The following is a 23,059-nucleotide window of genomic DNA, read 5'->3' as shown; positions in this document are numbered from 1 at the left end:
ATTTATGCAGTAATGCAGCAGTGCAGTAATGCATTTCTGCAGTAATGCAACAGTGCGGTAATGCATTTCTGCAGTAATGCAGCAGCAGAGTAATGTATTTGTGCAGTGATGCAGAAGCACTGCAGTGGTTGACAGCTCCCAGTCCTCACCCGTGTTTTGAGGCAGATAGGCAATAGTGTTGGGCTTCAGGGCCCTCCTCTCACGTTTGGTTTGGTTCCAAACCATGTTCTACTCTCAGAGAGAGAGCTGGGATATCTCTCACCTCGCTGTAGCCGTCCTGTCCACAAGGTCACATGGTTTATGTGAAGAAACCGCCAAACTGAGCGTTAAGTGTGTGCTAAGCCTGTTCTGCACATGTGCCTGGCACATGGGTCAGGGCACGCTGGCCGAGGCTGACCAATGAGATCAGTGCTGACGCTAACCAGAGGAGCCCCACACAGGAAGTTCTCCATGTCTGCCCTGCGCGTATCGCTGCATTCAGATCATTCTTTTGTTTCTGATCACTCTCTCCCTGCCCCCTTTCTCTTTGATTCCCGTTTCCTGTTTGTAATTTATTGTGCAGGCTCCCACCCTCCCCCCTTCCACATTTTAAACCCACAAATATAAAAGAAAAAAAACCGTTTGATAAATGGAACCTATTATTAATGCACTTGAAGCTGATGTTCAGACAGTAAAGTAGATCCTATTCATGGCACAGGATAGATGAATAAATGCATGTATTTACAGGGCTTTCCATTAAACTTGTGCACAAGCTACAAGGACCTTCAGTGTAAAAGAAAGACTCATTTCACTGAGCCAATTTCACACACGCACACACACACACACAAACATACACACACACACACGCACGCGCATACGCACACAAACACACACACACAGAGTCACATAGATACATACACACATACTGAAACATTTGGGGTTAGGGGATGGTTGCCACTGAGAAAAATTCATGGTCTAACAAATTAATGGTAAGAACCTGTCACAATTACTTCTTTCAACCACATCATCAAAAATGTTATAGGTGCCTGAATTAAACGCAATATAAAGGCATGAAAAATAGCAGAATGCACACTCAGCCAAAGTATACAGAGTTTCACCGTGTCTGTGTGTGTGTATGTGTGTGTGCGCATGTGCGTGTGTGTGTGTGTGCTTGTGTGTGTGTGTGTGTCAGTGCTGTACACGTTTTTGTGCACTGTCAGTGTAGTGTATGAGATGCATTGTAATCACTGACATGTACAAGCCTATAATCACACACAGTGATGGACACGCCAGGTGTAGCGCATTCATTCCGGCTATGCGATGCTTGCTGCTTGAAGTTCACATGAGCGCCAAATAATGGGCATTAAAACCTCCCACGCTGATGAAAGCACACGGGGTTCTGTTTAATTTGACTCACTCCTTTCCTTCCTTCCCCAAAAAAACTATCCCAGAGCTATAGGAAATTACAAATTATCTGGAATCAGTTTACTTCCAAAATGAATGTCATATCTTTCTGTATGACCAGCAAAATCTGCCATCATAAAAGAGTAACCGTGGGTAACTGATAACTGTGCCAAAATGACACAGAGAAACAAATACGAAACATAAAGACAAACACCAAAACAAGTGGGGAAACATAATGTACCATTAGCTGGAGACTAGCATGAGTTTAGCACAAGAACAGTCTTAGTTCTTACTGTAGATGCAGAACAAGACCAAACTGCTTTAGTACAGAATGCAGTGTGCCCACCAAGTTTCTGGTCTAATATAGTTTTTCTGTGCAATATATGGAATGATTTTCTTGCTTCTGGCCCAGAACGTCTCTAGTGCCATTGCGATTGCAGTTCTGTTTTTTGTGCATAAATAAGTTGCAATTGAGGAGTTTGGAAGAACAACTTTTGTCAAATTCTGAAATTGAGGCCAGAGGGAGTTTGTCAAGTCAAGTATGCACACTTGCTTTGGAGTGAATCGGTGTTGTAATACGTTGTCAGTTTTTCCACAGCTTCTCTGAATGTTTTGACACATTGGCTATTTATTGTTTTGACTGTGCTGTGCCTCTGCTGAGCCAGTGTTTGGTATTCATTTTTCAGTTGTTCAGTCTTGTACATTTCACAGAATATGATTTCTTATTCTCTAATCTCAAACCCGGGGATCATTTACCATGTTCCACGATTAGCCTGAGCAGTGCCCCTAAACCCTTGTCCCTAGAGCATGCCCTGAGCTATGCCAGCATAGCAGTATTTGGTGAAATGCCCATCTCCATGTCCACAAATATGTAATAGAAATTGAGGTGCTGAGAATGGCACGACACAGCAGAATAGCAGCTCCCAAATTTTGTTTTGCATGGCTCAGGTGGGAGTTTTATTGGTCGGTCTGAACCTGGCTTTGTTATTGTGTTTCTTAGAAGCGTCGTGTAGCACAAATTTCTGCTTGGACAAGGGTTAGGAACCTTCTTAACAACTCCCAAGAACTTTGGAGAAATTGCTTGGCCAAACGCCACTCACAGCTCACCAGTGCCACAATGCGGGCAATGCAGGTTAAGTGGACTACATTTAGCATGAAGCCTTTGGGGGGTTTCCGTCTATACTTTCAAAAAAGTAAGTTGCAGTCACACATTGTAAAAATGCTAATAAAATGTACAAAATTGCGCTATCTCTTGACTTATCTGTGACTACAGGGATGCTGTCAGATGATTGGCCAACTTTTTTAGATTTTACTTTACGTGCATCAGCAGCCCACCTCACATACTTCAGCCTAAGTGATTTTTCAAAAGGGATTGACCCACCATTGATTGAAATGCATGTAAGTTGGGGCTATCCAGCTCTCTAGTGGAATGTTTGCATTTTAAAAGATGTATCAGTTAAATCATGGATGACCTCCATGTGCCATTCAAAGCTTTCTTGTTCCCTGCTCTCACATTATTCCCCCTTATTGTTGGTTTCCATACAAGACTATAGTTGATTGTTTTTTGTGTGCTTGTATGGATGAAATGCAGAATACATCCCACCTGTCTGTGTTCAGTGTGCCGAGCGGGTATGAATTGCTTTCATAAGGGTCACAATTAGCAATAATTGTACGATTAGTCAGGTCATTGTGCTAATTGAGTGCCTATGGGGACCCCACAACGATATTGAAACTTGCAATGCAAGTTTAAATCTCTGTGGGTCACATGCTTTGGAAAAATTGGAGACCCTGTGTATTATCTAAACCTGCTGCTGATTAGGTTCTATGTTAGACAGAGCGCTGTTGACACAGAAAATGAGCTGAAATTCACAATTTCTTCCTCCTCTTTATCATATAGATCTATATATAAAGTGTGTGTTTTTTTTCAGGAAGCATTCTCATAAAAAATAGTATGGTTAATTTACAAAAATAACACATTTGGTGATGCAGGGGCTCCGGGAGAATGTTTCAGTGTAGTAGACCTAAATATAGGCTGTGTTCTGTTATGCATACTTGTTTAATAGTCAACATATTCCTTGTCATAAGTGCATTCTTAACTGCTAATACGCACACAACAACTACATGCTATAATCCTGGATGTGCTCTTCTGTGTTTGAAAGGACCCAAAATGTATTTTTTCCCAGATGATGGCCAAATAACTGTTACTGTACAAAACAGCTCATTAATACTCGCTAACTGCAGGCAATCGTTTCATTTTAAAATTTTTATAAGAGGGTGAGCTATTTTTTCCTTGCGTTGGAACAGATGCATACTCACTGTGGTGAATAAATTATGTAGTGACATACGGGGAATAAATCATGTTTAAATTGTGTTTTGTCTTCCCCTCACGGTACACGCAGTATGTACTGGGATGGGCCTAACCTACCAACTGACACAGTCAGATGACACACTAAATGGCATGATGTACTTGTCCTTGTCTCCACAATTGCTCCCCTAGGTTAGATTCACAATTACAGGTTCTTTTGAACAGTATTACATTATTGATTATTAAAAACAATATTGGTTGCACAGAAACAAAAATATTTAATGTTATTACATAGAACATTGACATCAAACAAATAAAGGGATACAGTTTTATCCATTAATAGGCCTATTGAATATGATTGTCTATTTAGTATGAATCCAAATGTTTGACTGCAATGCCGCTACATTCATTCAGAACTGACTGTCATTATTTAATTTAAATGACAAATTTGCCATTTAAGAATTTAAACTTACTGAAATAGATTACGATTGTCAAATTACATCTTGATTATCCCATTAATTGACCAAAAAGTTACTCTGGTTTGGGATGACAAACCATTCCCTCAATCAGTATGACATCATTATCACTATGTTCTATAAAGCATTATGCTTTACAGTTACTTGTACTATTTGATTTTAACTTGCTGACCAAGGTCTGGTTCCAATAGGCCATAATGAGAAAATCTGTGTTAATTATTGTCATTAATAACAGCTGTTCATTCACTTTTATTTACTAGTCAGCTGATGTACAGTATCCTCTCAAATAGCCATTAAGGAAAGAGTACAGTGTAGAAATGTATCATAGTTTGAGGGCCAAGGCTGTCGGCATTCTCTGTAATTTTCTGTGAGGACGATAAGCTTTGCTGAGGTGCTGAGTTGAGACACGTAGAGTACGTTGAGCTGGACAACAATTTTCAGTAAATGTAAGAAACCAAAATGGCAAAAAATGAAAATACAAGGTGACACTATTTGTTTTTATGCTTTTGTTTGTATTTGTGCTTAGCTGTTTGGGGTTGATATTTTTCCTCATGTTATTATGTTTTCCCATCTGTTCATGTCCTTTTCATACATTATTTGTGTTTTGAATTTGTTGTTGTGTTTAGCACTTCAGGGCCACCGTAGATAACCACTGGATCAGCAGAGCTCTGTGATTCTGACAGCTACAACAATGGCGGACTCTCAGACAGTTTAGCGTCGTATTACCCATAATCCCTCCCCGCTGTGGACAGATTACTCATCCGAGTCTTGCGCTTGTCAGAGACATCCGCCAGATTGGGATCTGATCGGCGTAGCTGATCTGAGACCAGCGGCGTAGGACCCGCCATCCCAGTGCAGACTGTGGAGTGGAGCCATGGCGACTGACCTGGGGTCAGTGCACTGAGTCAGTCAGGCGCTCGAGTGAGCGCGCTCGAAGCGGGGCGGCCTTGCTGAGTGCTTCTGCGTCTCACAGCACTTATCTATTACGCTAAAAGAAATCTAATTACACCTCTGCTTGCTCCCAAGTCGGACTTCTCAGTTTTGCAAGCGTAGCACTGACAACTGATTTCATTAGATTTGATTGCCCTCACCGAGGCTCGACTGCCATTCCAGCAGCAGAGCTAAAAGGCTTTTAGGGGTTCTCGGGTTCCCCTGTCCGCCCGTTACCCCCCGACCCCCCCACTGTTTTTAATTAATCAGGACGAGCGGAAGTCAGAGAAACTGCTGAATACAAAGGAAGATGACATCACTTTACAAGCAAATGGAGAAAACAGGAGGCGAGGAAAAGTGGGGTAGCGGAAGAGAGAGAGATATATGTAAGTCTAGAGGACGAAGGAGAGCAGAGGAGGAGTGTTACTCATCGCCGTGGAGATTTTCGCATGTCATAATTGCCCTTGTTTCCCTATTACTGGTACCTGTTACCGGAGATAATTATGCATATGCAGCCATAGGCAGAAACTGGGAACGACCTGCTTTAGCATACACTCGCAGACACACGCAGATTGAGGTACACACACAAACACAAACAGCGGCGCAATGAGGCACAGGGGGGTAATTCATTTCCTAAAGTTTGCTACTCACTAATTGGTGGTGGGGTATGAAGACGAGGGGATGCGCTGGCTCAGATGGGCTGTAAGGGAACTGCAAGCTGTGCAGAAACATGGGGGTGAGTGAGCCCTGGAGCAGATCAACACAGGAGCCCCTGGGGCGCAATAGCGCCCCGGCTAACCCAGCAGCCTGGAGAGGGGTGCCATAGCGCCCCTCAGACTGCGCTGTGGTGCCGAGCGGGCTGGAGAGGGGTGCCATAGCGCCCCTCAGACTGCGCTGTGGTGCCGAGCGGGCTGGAGAGGGGTGCCATAGCGCCCCTCAGACTGCGCTGTGGTGCCGAGCAGGCTGGAGAGGGGTCCTACTACCCTGACTGAGAGAGGGGGTCCCAGAATACAGGGCGATGATATGGGACCCGCAGGTTGGGATTGGCTGTAAGTGGGCTGATATGTAATTGCAAGTGAAGAATCTGGAAAGTTAGCTGTGAAGGAGGCAGAGAACTTGGGAAAAGTTGTGTAAAGAGGGAGAGAAGACCATAAAACCTGGGGCCCCGTTTATAAACGTAATTTAAAAATAATTTCCCAAAATTGTGCTTACGCCCGATGTATAAAAATAACTGAGACTGAAAAAAGGTGCTTACATTGGTTTATCGTGGCGTATCTGTGTCTTACGCATCTGTGAAGTATAAATCACAAATTAACTTCGATTTGAACTCAAGAGAATGTGCTTTACATTTGCCCCATCTTGTGAATGCGGCCAATGGCAGCCATCTTCCTCTAAATAAGGTTGCATTTCCACATTTCTTGCGATACTCATGCCTAAATTTGATTATCAATTAAAGGTTATTCTTAAAGCCTGCACACCGCCTAGATTCACGGGCAGTCCTCAAACCTGCAACATCTCCACATAACCAGCAGGTAGTTAACTTATGTCCAGTATAAACTTTACAGTGATACAATCATATCAACATCGAAATGGGATTCTACAAATAACTACTGCTTAATTTCACAGAATGCGATCTGCTTATTCATCGTTTTCTGTGTAAGCCACTATTTAAGATGCAACGTGATCATAAGACCATTTTATAAAGCAGCTTCAGGAAACAAAGAACAAAAAACCAAAGAATATTGGCACCAAAAAAGGTTGTGCCAGACCCTGAAGAAAAGGAATTATACATACAGTAGAGCAGAGAGGGAGCCGGGCAGATTCCTGTAATCAATAAGACTTAACCTGTGCGGCGGCTCTAATGTTGGGGTTAAATCGGAGCTCGGGGCTCAGTGATTCATCCCGAGCGTCGGGGCTTAGGAGCGCCGGTGAGGTCACAGGATGCGCTCTGCCGCGGCGTTCCCTCTGGGAGTGCCGCCGCCCAGACGTTTCATCACCCGCCCCGGAATATCCGCCGTTCCGTTTGGGCTGCTGATATTCTGAGACCCCCTCTAATACACACACACACGCCCTCTCCCCCCGTGTAGCTGCGTAAAAGGAGCCGGCCGCAGAAACAGCGAAGGCAGTCAGCCTCATATTCATGCTCCTGGGTGTTTATTTCCAGAGCCGGATGTACATTTATTTCAGCGTTCTTTTGACAAAATAAGCTTCATACATTACAAAAAAAGGAGTTTAAAACGAGTTTAGCAAACTGGTCGCAGATAAAAATATATGCACGGATTTCATCACATGGCGTGTCCTTCGAGAGTTGCGAGAGCTCGTTTCCCATGAGAGTGTAAGAGTGTTTGGACAGATGAGTGCGGAAGGCAGACAAACACATGCTGACCTTTTAAGGACACAGTCAACTGCTACATGCACTGCACACCAGTCATAGCCAAAAGCACCATTTACACCCCACACTAAACCGGAGACACACACACAAACATACATGCACACTCTTACTAAAATGCACAACAATTTACGTACAAATACTCAAACATAAACATACAGACTAACACATTTTCACACTCTCGCATATTTGCACACACATGCAGTCACTCACACACACACGCAGTTCCCAGGTTTAGATTTTGTTCCTTGGGGTGGGGGAGGGGGAGGGGAGGGGGTAGTGTTTCCAGCTCTCTCTCTACCTCTCTGATTGCTGTTCTTGTTTACATCCTGAATACATATTAGCTCATCTGTTCAGAACTCAAACACAAACCTATCAAAAATACAAAACACTTACTTCCTAATTAGCTATTTCCTGTTCCTAATGAAGTGAGCCCACCACGTTGAGATTAGCATTCTCCTGTATCTCTTGTCACTGCTGTTTCCAGCTGTTTCCTTTTATCTCTCTCCTCTTGCTGACAGCTAATACTAAATGACAAATCACCCATATTATACCCCATGCAAATTTGATTAAAATAGTCACTAAATCCATAGGTTGTCTGAGAAACATTGTTACAGCACGTATATTATGAACAGAAAATATTGTTGATGCTTTTGTGTGTGCATGTCTATGGATGTTCAGATTTACATCTGAATGGATTGCTGGGGGCATTAATGCTATGGTCATATGTGACTTGGAATAAGGTTATGACAGTTTTGGACATTCTGGACATCATACATCCAATATGCATCATATATGCATGTGCATCATACATACAGGACCTCCAAAATTATTATACAACACAGGTAATGAGCTAATAGTAAAGTCAGGAAAATGTATTTGTTTAATGGAATTGCTCAGACTTTATTTCCAAAATTACTGGCAAGCTTTCAGTACTTTGTGCACCCTCTTGCAAGGACAGTAATACATTATCATCTATAGTGTTTTATGAGATTGGTGAATGTACTGGGGGATCTCTGACCATTCCTTTGAACAGAATCTCTGAAGATCTTTCAGATTTTTTGTTCTGCACTTGTGGACTACCCTTCAATTCAAACCACAATTTTTTCGTGGGGTTTACTGTGAGTCCAAAGACTGAGATGGCCATTACGAAACAGTAATTATGTGGTCAGTTTACACTTTGGGGGGGGGGGGGGGTGTGTTCATGGTTCATGATTGACAGAGCACCAGGACCAGTAGATGCAAAACAGCACAATGGCATCAAAGATCCACTGCCATATTGTATGACAAACTTTTCAACATAAACATCCTTCCTCCAATGCCAAATTCACCACTAGTATTTCTGGCAAAAAAGCTCTAAAAGACAACATTATTTTTCTGACCAATTTTAATAGAATTAAAGAATACAGTTTTCCCATTTTTTGAGCATAAAATTATAGCTCATTTGTTTATTTTATTCAGCCATTTTCTCATCTTAAAGGGTGTCAATAATTTTGGAAGGCACTGTACAGCATGCACTGTACATTTCTGCAACAGACATGTAATGCAATACAGATGAAGTCTGGGGTGAAATTGTATAGAATGTTATGGTGGGTCAGCATTGGAGTTTTGACCAGGCCTCAGGGAAGGAGATCCTCCAGATAGAAAGTGAAGAAACACAGTTTCAGGTGCGATTTGGAAGTAATCCCTCAGTTTCACACAAACCAGGCCTATGATCTAATCTCGTGGAAAGGTTAACAGACTGCATTAATTAGGAGGGCACTTCCTCATTTTTATACGCAACCAACTTCTCATCCTATCGACTGCATCGCATTAGCATTACACATTATAATAATACACTTGCTCAACCTTTCAGAATTAAAATGAAAGCTCACAAAATAATGTGACAAATGAAGACAAACGTATATTGAAATAATTGAATTTACAGTGCCGTTAGAAACGAAACAATCCTGCATTCACTCAGGCTACATTTGGTTTTGTTTGACGTATAAGGCTAGCTCACCTGCAATCAGAAGACGACATCAAAGGTCTTGATGTCAGAGATCAAAAGGATCTTTAAGGTCCTTGCGATTCTATTATGGTTACATCAGCTGAACTTGAGAAGGAGGGACAAATTAAGCAAATGAAACCAGTTGGGAATGTACTGGGACACCTGGTGACCTCCTGCTCTTTATAATTAGTGCAGTGGGATTGTTCATGACCACGGCGAGTCAAAATCTAAATTTAATGACTCATCCAAAGGACGACACGACCTGCAGCACAGCATCCCTGTTACTGTACGTGAGGAAGACAACATTCAACTGACACAGCAGCGCTTCCATTTACAGGACAGAGGAGCTTACTGCATTAGGGGGTGCTTATTGCATTCTCAAAAAGCATGTGTTAAAATCCAGTCACTTTTTGTGTTGTTACTTTCATGCTACTGTGAATCTTACAGCTGGGCTCTGAATTTAGGTCTTTTCCTCTCCCTGTTTCTCCCTACAGAAAACAGACCCTACATCAAGCCCCCTATCATGTACTGAGAGGAGTACCACGCCCTCCCCCAGCACCCCCAGCCTAAGGAGGGGGCAGGCCATCGCCCCCGTGACAGGCTCTCTGCAAGGAGTTGGGGGAGGGGGTCCCAAGTCATCGGAATTCACCTTCAAGATGGGGGGGGGGGGTTGGGGGACACCATTTGCAGTGAAAGAGCGCTTACATAGTGTCCTTTACTGGTACTCTGTCACTTCGCTATGACAACTTGTAAAAAAAAAAAAATCTTTTACTCTCTTATCTTGAAATCATTTCATACTCTTTGTTTGTGGAGAAAAAAAAAGGACCCGTCAAAAACAAATGGACTTCCTCCAGATTCTGAACTTCCTCAAAGCACATACAGACCCTACTCCCCTCCCAGTCTCTTGCTCAGTCAGCTCAAGCTCTTTTCTATTCCTCCTGTTCTTGATATTATTATTATTATTATTATTATTATTATTATTATGAATCTGCCCATTTCATCATTCCCAGAATTCACTTTTGTTTCCAAACAGCACAATTGCCTTGCAGGGCCTGTAGGGGGCAGTGTCTTTGGAAAGTCTGTAGAGCTCAGGATCGCGCAGAAATGGACAGTGTGTTAAAAAAAATAAAATAAAATAAGTGAAATACAGAATGACTGCAGCAAACCTTGAAGAGTGCTCCAGACGGGAGACCTCTCCTCTTTCCTCTTCCAGCAGAAACAAACCCTGAGGAAGGAAAAGTCCGAAGGATTTTGTGTCCTCTTTTCTGTTCCCCCCTCTCTCCCTATTTCTCTGTCTTTCTCTCTATTTCTCGTTTGGAACATAATGATGTAGAAAATAAACGTTATCCTACCGTAAGTTGACTGACACAATAATGTGCCCCCCTTCCCCCTCCTCTTCCCCCCCCCCCCCCGTGCATGGCCGTGGTGGGGCTCATTACGTGATTCATTTTGTTTGTTTGTTTTCTGTGTATTTTAATCGAAGCCCGGTCCGGAGCGAAGAACCACATTTTGAGGCATATCCTGTAGACCCCCTAGTAACGGTTTCTCTGTTGTACTGTATTCAGTTTGAAAATCTTTGTTGAAATGTTCTTGCTAAAAAAAAAAAAAAAAATACAGTATTACAATAACCCCTTTTCTGTTTTACCCTTGTTTATAAAGACATGTAAAAATGCTTTAGCGTCTGCTATTATGATGTCGTAATAAAGTGAATACATTTTTAGTGATAAAAAAAAGTTTAAATAAAATAAATGACCCTAATGCACATCTGATGCAAGCATGCTAATAGATATGACACAGGTTGAAAATGACACACAGGTAAAAAAAGCTGCCAATTCAAATGTGATTTTTTTGGACAGTTTTTTGGGATTTCATTATCATCATAATCAAAAGCAGGCAGCTGTCAATAATGTTGACCATGTTTTAAATGATAACATTGCCACATATCACAGTCTTGCACATGACACAAAAAAATAACATATCTTCAGGAATTGGTAGATTTGTTTTAGTAATAAAATGTTGAAACGCTCGTCTGTTTTCTCGCTGTCGTCTGTGCACAGAGGCAGAATGTGTGTGTGGCTCGGGCTGGCTGAAGGGGAACCTTTCCTCTGGGAGAATGCGGTGACTGGAGCCCTTATCATTGCGCACAGGTGGCTCAGCCATTAAGACCGTCTGTGCTGAGACGCAGGTTACGATCAGCAGCGTGGAGGATTAGCCTCAGTCGCGTGTTGAACTGGGATGCTGAAGCATCAGAAAAGAGGTTCAGGCCTTGCATATTGATGAATCTTCCCAAGTTTTGTCTGGGTAACAGGCTGAATCACAGTTTAGATAAACGTAAAGTTTGTTATCTGAGTTCACCTGCCATTCTTCAAGGGGGAAAATAACCCCCATCTGTGACCCTGCAGGTGAATGTTTCCTCAGCTCAGAGAGATGGCGGGAGGGAGACGGTTCTACAGAGCGCGTGCGGCAGAGTCCTCGCTCACCATCATCAGTGGCAGGCTGCTGTGGGCGGAGCCAAGAGCGGCAGTTTTGCATTTCAATTAGAGGCTCGGGAGTCTCTTATTAGAGACGGGCCGTTTGATCTGTTTCTCACTGCCCTCTTCCCTCGCTAGCTTTATGTAAAATAGTAAAACTACTTAATTAATGATAGGTGATTTTTAATGAAAAGGCAATTGCAGTGGAGACTATTTGATCAATAGAATTAAAAATACATATTTGCATTATTTTCATTAAAAAAAGAGCGAATCTGATTAAGGGCTAATGAGAAGCGAGAAATCAAACGAGCCGTGGCGACCTTGACTTGTGGGGCAGGTGGAGTTCTTTTCTGCTTTTCTTTGGAACGCAATCCATAATGGGAGATCGATGCAAATTAAAAATATTGTTCTTCACAATGAAATATGAGCCAAATACAGATCAACGTCATTTAACCTTGCTGTGGCGAAATCGTCTGAGCAGATTGAGCAGTGACTGAGTCCGGGGTTTGACTGTCACTAATGCCTCTGTTTGAACTACCTGTGGGAGGCACAGGTGTAACACCGTTTTATGTCTACTGATGCAATATGGTTGCCAGGTGTGCAGTTGAACTGAAGATCCATGTGTAGTGTGTAGTGATCCAGGTGTAAAGGGTTAGGTTCATGATAAGATTGCAACAAGGCAGCGATGCTACCACTGTGTGGAGTGGCAGTTATGATGCAGCCTGATTGGCTGCAGCATCGACGGGCCTATCACAGCCTGATTGTGGGTATGACTGTCTGAAAGTCATGTGCCTTATGAGCCACTTGTGCTGTCCTCACACCTCTCTCCCCTGTTCTATCTCTCCCCTTTCTCTTTCTCGCCATCCTCTCCTGCAGTCTGAAAGCCATTTAAAAATTACATTTACATAATTTCTGATATCAGATATGACATTTTTATATCACGGCAAGCTATTGTAGCTTTCTATGGCAACTTAGCTCAAAGCATTGTGTAGCAATGGGTGGGTGGGACATAAAGTAGGAAGGACTGCTCTTACCAATGATAAAGTGCAAAAGAACAGGGCACTTCAGAATCAAAGTTGAAACAGCTTGTCATATTCTTCCCTGTAATTTCTTTCTCTGTCTCTGTCTCTGTCTCTCTCTTTCTCTCTCTCTCTCCTCTGTCCTTCCATCCGCCTTCCCCATCATCTCTTTCATCTCCTGTCCTCTCTCTTGGACTGCCCCTCTTGGTTATGTATTCTCCCTGTCACGGTATTTGCTTTTTTCCCCAGCACTCTAATTAGCCTCTGCTCTGGCCTGTTTGTGTGCTGCAGGAGCGTGATGAGAGACTGCTGGTGATGATGTCACACTTATACAGTACATTTACACTGGCCTGTCTGTACCACGGCTGTGTTTCCGCTTGCCACACAGGATGAGCTCATGAAAAAGTAGGGCGCGCATTTACCACAACAGAGTCATAAACGTATAACTGTCTCGACCCCCCTGACTTGGGCTCACAGAAAGAGCATTACTGGCTCTTTCCCTGGCCACACCTAACAGGTACATCTCAGACCCCCCCCCCCCCCCTCTCCCAGGTGGCGCTGGGAGCTCATTTCATCTTTACAGTAATTGGGACAGAAATGGCCATGATCACACAGAGATGGTTATGGTCCTGATGGTCATGGACACAGTGCTGGTCATGCCCCACAGAGATGGATGTTGACAGTGAAGGCCATGATCACCCAGAGATGGTCATGGTCATGGTCATAGTGCTGGTCGTGCCCCATAGAGATGGTCACGGACACAGTGCTGGTCATGCCCCACAGAGATGGATGTTGGCAGTGAAGGCCATGATCACCCAGAGATGGATGTTGGCAGTGAAGGCCATAATCACACCCATGCTCCTGGTTACACATTTCTTTCTCATAACAGCAGGGGAGAGGTTTTTCCTGACTCTTCTGTTTTTGATGTTTCTCAGAAGTGTGTGGTAAAAGTTCTTTATGCAAAAACCTGGACGTGGACACACACGAATACGTGAGCACATGCACTCACTCTCGCTCGCATTATGGGGGGGAGAAACAACAAAACAAAAACAGTTGTTGCCGTAGAGCGTTGACTGTGAAGAGAAATGTAGAACAGAGAGACAGTGGGAGAGATGGGCCAATTAAAACTCTGTGGACCCTCAGAAGACATCTACAGGGGTCCTGGCCTCATTCCCACTGTCATTTTCTCCTTAGCGTCTGAAATACCGTAGTAAAAATAAAAACGCGCCACTGTGCGGTACCGGTAGGCATCATTAAAAAAACCACCGGGGAGTTTCTGCATAAAGCTTAATGACAAATAATGGGTGTCTGGGCGTGGGTCTTACAAGAACCAAACCTCGTCTGCAAATTTCTCCGCCTCATTTTTTCCCGCCTCTCAGTGAAGCGAACCCGTCATCTCCATGGAGTTTCTGCCATAGATCGGCCGCCATTTAAGGCCGTGCCGGAACTAACCGGCACATTAATGATTTATAGACTTAGACACAGCTGCAGGGACGACGCCATTATCTAACACTCGGACGGAATAATTACTATTGAGCCGAGATTCTACCGTTTCCAGAGTGGCACTGCTCACGATTCAGGCCAAAGGAAAAAAGGAAAGACGTTTAGCTACGCTTCCAAATGGCAACGGGAGCCCCCACGCTTGGCCGCGTCACTCTCAGCCTCGCTCCTCGTTGAAGAAAATTCCTTTTGAAAGCTCTCTCCGCTTGTCTTGCTGAGCCTAATCTATTGCCGTGCCACTTTATTGTACTGGCAATTTGTATTTCATTAAAGTTTACAATTTTATATTAGTTACAGGGGCTGCTTCCGGTACTGGAGGGCTGCTGCTCGACGACGTGCTGCTGGGTACCCCTCCATGTAGATTACATCTGATAAATGGACAGAGCATAACTTGTTCATTGTTTATTATTGCATTTTCTTTATTGTGTGTGACGATGCTAGAAGGACCGTTTGATTAGAATGTGAAGGTTAACAGTTTCTTGATTGGCTGGTGAAACAGCGTCTTCAATGCTATGATGTTCTGAGGTCCATCTCAGTCCGGTGGTCAGATGTTTTGAGGATATAGAAATTACGCCCCATTTTTGATACATTAAAAATACGCAAAATATGCCTTGCTGTGTTTTGAATGTGCAAACAGAGGAGAAACATAACTTTCAGGTGACATTATTGGTAAAATGGCTTAATAGCTTAATAAATCAATTATTCCTAAACACTACTGTTGGTCCGTCAGATTGCCCATGGTGATTAACAAAGCATCCTCTGTACTCCTATTGGTCTGGGTGGGAGTGGGTGTGGTCTGTAGGCCTGCAAAGTCTTTTTTTTCCACCTGCTTCTCTTTCCCCATCCGTGCCGCACCCTCTAATGACATCTCTTCCTGTTCTCACTGACTCCTCAATGATAACAACACTTTGGCCTCCAGACAAAGCGGATCAATGGCCCGAACATTAATCTTATGAGAGACGAAAATGACTGAAACACCGGAGGAAACTGATCTAAAGCATTTAAAGTCGATAGCTGAGCTGTACTTCCAGTTCATTCAGTTGTAAGCAGAGCTCTGGTATTAAATTCCATATAGGTCTCTGTTCCAAAATGAAAAGTGTTTATATTTTATAGTGTTTGTGTCTGGTATTTAAATATTTCTACTTTTATAAGAATATTAATAAAAGTAAAAATATCAGTGTAAAATAATTGTATTAGAAAATAAAGCTGGGATGCCTTTTAAACACTTAACAAATATTTTGTGCATTTATGCAAAGTTTCTGTTCTTAAATGTTTTATACCATTACACACATTTCATACATTTACTGAATGTGTGACACCATTAAGAAACCTTTATTAAATTTATGAAATATTTGTTAAATATATGAAGGAATTTATGCAATGTCTGAAACATCTAATAAATACTAAAACCTACTAGACACATTTAGTTAAATATTTTCATTTCAATTTTTTTATTTAGTTTAATTAGACCTGTTATTCAGTCATAGAAATCTTAATATTTAGACCTGTCAATTTTGTCATAAAAATACATGGAAATAACTATCATGTCTCACATCCAGCAAACTACAGCTAAAGGTAGCTAACAACAGCAGTCTACAGTGCATTCCAACCTACATCCAGAGAATATTCACTGACAGCATGCGTTGTGCTAGCATCTGTATAATTACCACTCATAGAGCACACTTTCTTTTATGTTTACACAACCATTTATTCTGGAAAAGTGCAGCTAAAGCATCACACCGACTTCCATCAGAACCGTTATTCAATTCAGGGATTAAACTAGCAGGTTTCCTGAAGTGACATTTTGTTTATGGATGTTGACTGTCAAGCTATAACCCAGTAAGATAATTAAAATAATTGCAATCAGGCTAAAATTAACGGCAATTATAAGTCACTACTGCTGTGAGACATCACTGTTCTCTCAGGCACTTGACAAAACACACGACCATCCCACAAATTTGAACATTCAGCAGTGCTTGGTTTGTCAATGTGTGGAGGAGTTGTCAATAATAAAGCCTGCATCAGCATCAGAGACTGATATGGATAATCAGCTGGTTGATATGGGGAGGGTAGGAACCAGGCCCAGTCCAGGAAGAACCTCTGAACCTCTGCCATCACAAATTGACGTTTAATGTGTTTGCAGAACTTGTTTGCATCTCAATAAGGATTCATTGCATTTTTATTTGCTCAGATGATGTTCTAATTAATGAGCTTTCAGTTTAAAGGTAAAGAAAACACAGAAATAAGTATGACATCCCTCTAAATACAATCAAATACATTTTGACAGTTTAAGGCCTTGAACAATTTAATAAAACTAGACTTACAGGTTTAGTTCACTTTCTGGAGTTTCTGATGTTATTTCGGTTTTTTGTGAATGTGTATAATTAGCCCGGACATTTTTTTATTTGGGATGAAGGATATTTTAGATATTTGCAGAAGTTTCTGATATCCTGTGAACTACAATGGTTGGTATGGGGCATTATAGGGTCAGGTTTGTGATTTACGATTTAAAAAAATACACTTCAAGCAACTCCAAAGCAGTTTGAACAGCCAAGTGAATTTTCCTGAGGCAGTACATGTGAACACATTAATATAGGGTTCATATGCAATTAGTTTGTTCATTTATAGGGTTTATTCACAACTGTAAACATAAATATTAGTTTTTTTATATCATGCGAGCACTTAATTACTTGAGAGCAATGGTCTCAGGTTACAAGCGCTACAGAAATAATGAAAATTTAAATTGAATGTAATTTTTTCAGAAATAATCAGGTAATATACTCACGTACAACTTCTGAAACCTCAGACTGACAACATGCACAATATGCACTTGATGGAAATTGAAATTAATTGGGAAAGTGCTAAAATAGATTTCCGTGTTAACGCATTTATACTCGACAGCCTTTACCAATTACTTCATACTAAAAGTAGTTGAACAACAGCCAAGCTGCCCTAAAGAAAAATTATTATTAAGCTACAATTTCTCCAAAAATGTAGTTCAAACTACTAAAAAAATAATCAAAAGGTTATCACTATCATGTTCTCCAGACATGACACGTGTGTGCTGTTACAACACGTAGTTAAACTTCTGCCCAACAGCGGTGGGAGTGCGCACACACGTTACAGTAACACCCTGCATTCAGGGACGGACAGCAGTCTGAAATGCTCTGAGCTCTCCCCGCTCCTCTCTCACACTCGCCTCTGTCTCCTCTGGCATTTCGCACAGCTCAGCGCAGTTCAGCGCATCCCTTACTCGGGATCGGTCACCTCCACTGCATGCGCCTCCGGTCCGCAGGTACAGCCAGGCTGGAGCGCGGCTCTCCGGGCAGAATCTTACTGTCTGACGAGGTTAGGGGTGGGGTTAGGCGGGACGAACCAATAGGGAGGGGAGAGCCAGGGCGGCTACTCCGTGTCTCTGTAGGTGGAAGCCATTTATGAGGCAGGTGTAAGAAGAAGAATGCAAAAATGACAAAAAATACCATTCAGTCCATCTACGCTCATGATTTATCTGAAAAACAAGAGAGCAGCATGCACTGCCCCAAGCCTTGACTCTGTATCCCTAGAGCCTCTGCCTCTCCTGTATGGCCTGACCAGCTGTTGCACACATTGACAACTCTCTCTGTAAAGAATTACTTCCTGACCTTTGTGCAGAATTTACCTTTAGCTAGTATTACTGACAGAACTCGAGAAATGTATTGTAGTTCATGTAAATAGTTCATGCATTTTTCATGAGCTTCAAAACTTCTTAGTCTACTTTTACTAAGCTTGAGTATGTCCTCTGAATTTTTTTTTCCATACCAAGAGGCAATTTAGTTTCCCTTCTTGGAACTTTTTCCAGAGCTTCAATACCTTAGCTTCAATATCTTGGGGTGTGCAGATGCTGGTAAGCCTGTGTACATGCATGTCCCTGTATTACTGTATGTTCACGCCAGTAAGCATGCGTATATGCATGAATGCATCCATGTGTTACTGCTGGTGAGTGAGTGTTAGTGTTATAGCTGAGAATTGAGTGTTAGGGTGTTGATATATGTGTACACTCACCTATCAGCATGTGCAAATAGCAACACAGATGCATTCATACAAATGCATGTTTACCAGCATGAGCATGCAGTAATATAGGGATGCATGCATTACATTCACACACCCACATATGCACATGCAACAGTCTCATGCATGCAAACCCAGACACACGCTCACTTGCACGTGTACAAGCAGTGACTCACATGTCTGGTTAAAGCCGTGTGTACGGTCGAACACACAGACTGCAGTAAGAAACTCTGAAAAGCTTCCCCTGTAGTCAGGTGGGAAGGGAGGTGTGAGAGTGGAAAAGGGCACCTGATGCGGGTTCATTTGCACTTCTTATATTTTAAACAGATCAGGCTATTTTTGTGGGGACGGGCCTCGCGTTGGGAGCGCCATGAAATGAAGCATGGAGCCAGAACTGGGCTACACCACAGCGGGAAAATGTCAGCTCTCATCTCCGCGCTCTCGCAAGCATAAATCACCAACAACACACACACACACACACACACATGCTTATAATCATATGCACACACACTAACACACTAACTGTGTGTGTATGTGTAAATGTGCATACGTTTATATCTATCTGTGTGGGTGTTTTTGTGTATGCATCTGTGTTTAAGTGTGTGTTTATGCATATACATGCTTGTATGCATATGTAGGCATTTGTGTGTCTGCACGTGTGGAAGGTTTTGTGTTGTGCACATGAATGCATGCACATACACATGCGCATGTGTATGAATGTACTGTATGACTGTGAGTCCATGTACAAGTGCTGTGTACACTAACATATATTCACACATACATATACACACTCCCTCTGTATTTATACTTCATCTCCTGTATTTATAATAATATCGTAATAATAATAACATTTGTACTGTGTGTTTGTGTGTGTGTGTGTGTGCGTGTATGTGTCTGTATATGTGTGTTTGAATGTGTCTGTGTATGTGTGTGTGTGCATGTGTGTTCGTGTGTGTACATATGTGTGTGTCTGTTGACATGTGTGTGTGCATGTGTGTGTGTGTCAGCGTATGTGTGTGTTTGTGTGTGTGTACGTATATGTGTGTTTGTGTATGCATGTGTGTATGTGTGTGTCTGTGTGTGTGCGTGCATGTGTATGTGTGTTTGTGTGTGTGCATATGTGTGTGTGTGTACGTGTGTGCATGTGCGTGTTTGTGTACGCATGTGTGTGTACCTGTGTCTGCATGCGTGTGCGTGTGTGGCAAGTGTATGTGTGTGTGTGTACGTGTGTGCGTGTATGTGTGTTTGTGTATGCATGTATGTGTACCTGTGTCTGCATGTGTGTGTGCGCAAGTGTGTGTGTGTGTGTGTGTGTGTACGCATGTGTGTGAACCTGTGTCTGCATGTGTGTGTGTGTGAGAGTGTGTGTGTGTATGTGTGTGTGTGTGTGTGTACGCATGTGTGTGAACCTGTGTCTGCATGTGTGTGTGTGTGAGTGTGAGTGTGTGTGTGAGAGTGTGTGTGTGAGTGTGTGTGTGAGAGTGTGTGTGTGAGATTGTGTGTGTGTGCCTGTGTCTGCATGTGTGTGTGTGTGTGAGAGTGTGTGTGTGTGTGAGTGTGAGTGTGAGTGTGTGTGTGTGAGTGAGTGTGAGTGAGTGTGTGAGTGTGTGTGTGAGAGTGTGTGTGTGAGTGTGAGTGTGTGTGTGAGAGTGTGTGTGTGAGTGTGAGTGTGTGTGTGAGTGTGTGTGAGATTGTGTGTGTGTGCCTGTGTCTGCATGTGTGTGTGTGTGTGAGAGTGTGTGTGTGTGTGTGTGAGTGTGTGTGTGTGTGTGTGTGTGTGAGAGTGTGTGGGTGTGTGTGAGAGTGTGTGTGTGTGTGTGAGAGTGTGTGCGTGTGTGCCTGTGTCTACATGTGTGTGTGTGTGAGAGTGTGTGTGTGTGAGTGTGTGTGTGTGTGAGTGTGAGTGTGTGTGTGTGTGTGTGTGTGTGTGAGAGAGAGTGAGTGTGTGTGTGAGTGTGTGTGTGCCTGTATGCTGGAGTGAGTTCCCCGAGCAGCTCTTCTTTGTGCGTTTGCACACGGCGCGGGGTTTGCTGGGACGGTGTGCTGGAGTGGTCCCGGTTCCCAGCGTGTTGCGCGCAGCTGTCACCCTGTGATAAATGGCATCATCGTGGCGAAAGCAAACAGCAGGAGCTCTCACAGACCAGCCTTCCCACAATATTAACACATTTATTTATTTCTGCCCTGCCACTCAGTAAATAAGAATGTTTTAAGCTGCAGAGCCAGATGTCTGCGGGCGATAAGCTCTGGTCAGCAGCCCCGGAGATGCTGTGCCTTCACGTGAACGTGCCTCAGACCGGCCCTGCCATTGAGCGCACTTCCCCGGTACTTCTCCATATGGACCGCTTGTGCCTTCCCAAAGCCACCGGCTTCATATTTTACGCAATGAATACACATTTTATATTCATTATGAATATTCATATTTATTTTGCTAAATAAACTTCCTCAACTTCTAGAAATGAGTGGGGAAAGAAAAGAGTGGGGAAATGGTTAAAAATAGTTATAGAAATATAGAAAACCTTCCGGTATTAAATGAACATGAAATAAATCACTTCACAACACTTTAAAAACACACATACAAAAACTCTCACAAACACAGCATGTTCAGTTTTTAATGTGTTGTGCAGCAATTTATTTCATACTTCTTCAGTTTTAATTTAATTATTTGATGAAGATGAGGAGGGAGACTTATAGCTTCTGTTCATAGACAGGAGTACTGACTCTTTTGTAATTTGATGGTGCCTGCACTTCCATCTATCCCACCAGTATCCTTTTACAGGGGAAGATAAAGGAAATCCCAGGTAAGATGAGGTTTATTATCATTATTACAGAATCTATCGACTTCTGTCTGGATTTTACTCCTTCTCCACATCCTGTCAGCATCCTCCACAAAGCGTGCTTGGCTCTTGCCAAGAAGCCGGGCCAGACAGGGAGTGGCAGAGGGCAGTACCTCTTCCAGAGGCATCGGGCCACTGGGGGTGAAGTTCGTGTGTGGGAGGGGTCAGGTTTGTCAGAGAACAGGGCAGCCAATCAGGACGACTGAAATCCAGAGGAACTTCTCTCTGCCGAAGACTGGCGCACCCTCCCTCCTCCCAACACTGACAGCTGATCACAGTGTGCCCGCAGACCTGATGGATGGTTTTAGTTTTCCCACTGAGTGAAGCAGAACAAGAGAGAAATGGATGGATAAATAGATAGATAGAAGGATGGATAGATAGAAAGATAGCACGCACAACACTTTACAAACAAGCCCCGGGTAATGGCTTTGTCAGGGCTCTCTCTCTCCTGCCATTACGCAGATGTGTTTTCTGAGTGGGGGAGGGGTTTGAGCTGGGGCGGCCATGCCGAGCTGCTGTGGGCGTGGTCAGGACAGGGTGGGGCCACTATTACTGAGTGGAACGTGCCACAAGGAGGGTCAGGTCACAGTTGGGGGGAGGTGAGGTCTGACTGTCATGAATCTTCATCATGGTCATCATCATTATAGCCAAATTGTCCTCGTCACCTTCGGTGATGGTTGGTTTGCTGAAGTGGCAGTATGGAAACACTGCACGCTCTGATTGGTCAGCGGGCTGAACATAAATATTCCTCATTCTGATTGGACAGCAATTTGACTGTTATTTAAAAGGCGAGGAGCAGGTAGGGGCCTCGCTGTCAGGGCGATGATCCCCGGCTCGGTGAGAGCAGCGCAGGCGGAACCCCGGCGTGTTAGTCAACGTTCTGCGCTCACTGGAAGGAGCAGGCGTTTGGAAGCAGAACAGGGCTGATGTGGCCTCCCCCATATGTCTCCATCATAAAGCCCTTTGCTTTTCCATCTGTTAATATTTGCGTCTGGCGCGCTGGCTCTGCGGCGCATGCAACTGAATCATCTATTATTGATACGCTAACCGGGAGCTTTGCGGGCAACAACTGCCGCGTGTCCATTAGAAACCAGCAAGGAGAGCCAGTGTCCCCTCCGCACTGTCCTCTGGAGTGAGGAGAGCCAGCGCCTCCTGCATTCAGCCCTGTGGAGTTACGGTGGGAGAGCCAGCGCCTCCTGCATTCAGCCCTGTGGAGTTACGGTGGGAGAGCCAGCGCCTCCTGCATTCAGCCCTGTGGAGTTACGGTGGGAGAGCCAGCGCCTCCTGCATTCAGCCCTGTGGAGTTACGGCTGGAGAGCCAGCACCTCCCCTACATGCCACAAAATCATTAATGCGGCATCGTACTTAGCAACCACTGGCTGGAGACGCGCAATCACGATACAATGGCATCTCCTGTTAGTGAATAAGACATCTCATTACTTTTTAAAGACGAGCCTTTGCAAATGAAGAATGATGAACTAACATACAATTAAGGCCATGTTAGTGCTTTTCATTTGCACATAATTTAATTGTTGTTGCTTTATTGACTCAGTCCATTATCTTAGCTAATGTTAGAGCTCGGCTCCATAGCCTGAAGGTTAATTTAGCCGGCGAGCTGGCAGTGACATGAGTAGTTTCTGAGCATTATCACAGATACAATGGATGACAATAATGAGTTATCAAACATACGCCTGTACAGGTGAGCATCACTTCTA

General features: G+C 43.4%; 1 protein-coding gene across 5 annotated transcripts in view; it reads left to right on the top strand.

Moving 5' to 3' along the window:
* dacha (dachshund a) overlaps positions 1–11,499 on the top strand; it is a 156,940-nt gene extending 145,441 nt beyond the window's left edge. For all 5 annotated transcript variants that reach the window (XR_004766768.1, XM_035431915.1, XM_035431918.1 and 2 more), the window contains one exon: positions 9,968–11,499. Coding sequence is in view for 4 of the 5 variants with exons in the window: in XM_035431915.1 (XP_035287806.1) it covers positions 9,968–10,005 (38 nt within the window). In the remaining variant the exon portion in view is untranslated. The remainder of the gene's footprint in view (positions 1–9,967) is intronic.
* Positions 11,500–23,059: the final 11,560 nt, after the last annotated feature.

This window comes from Anguilla anguilla, chromosome 9 (genome assembly GCF_013347855.1).
Source record: "Anguilla anguilla isolate fAngAng1 chromosome 9, fAngAng1.pri, whole genome shotgun sequence".
Taxonomy (NCBI): domain Eukaryota; kingdom Metazoa; phylum Chordata; class Actinopteri; order Anguilliformes; family Anguillidae; genus Anguilla; species Anguilla anguilla.
The sequence above is the reverse complement of the archived record's forward strand: the minus strand, read 5'-3'. Positions and strand labels throughout refer to the sequence as shown.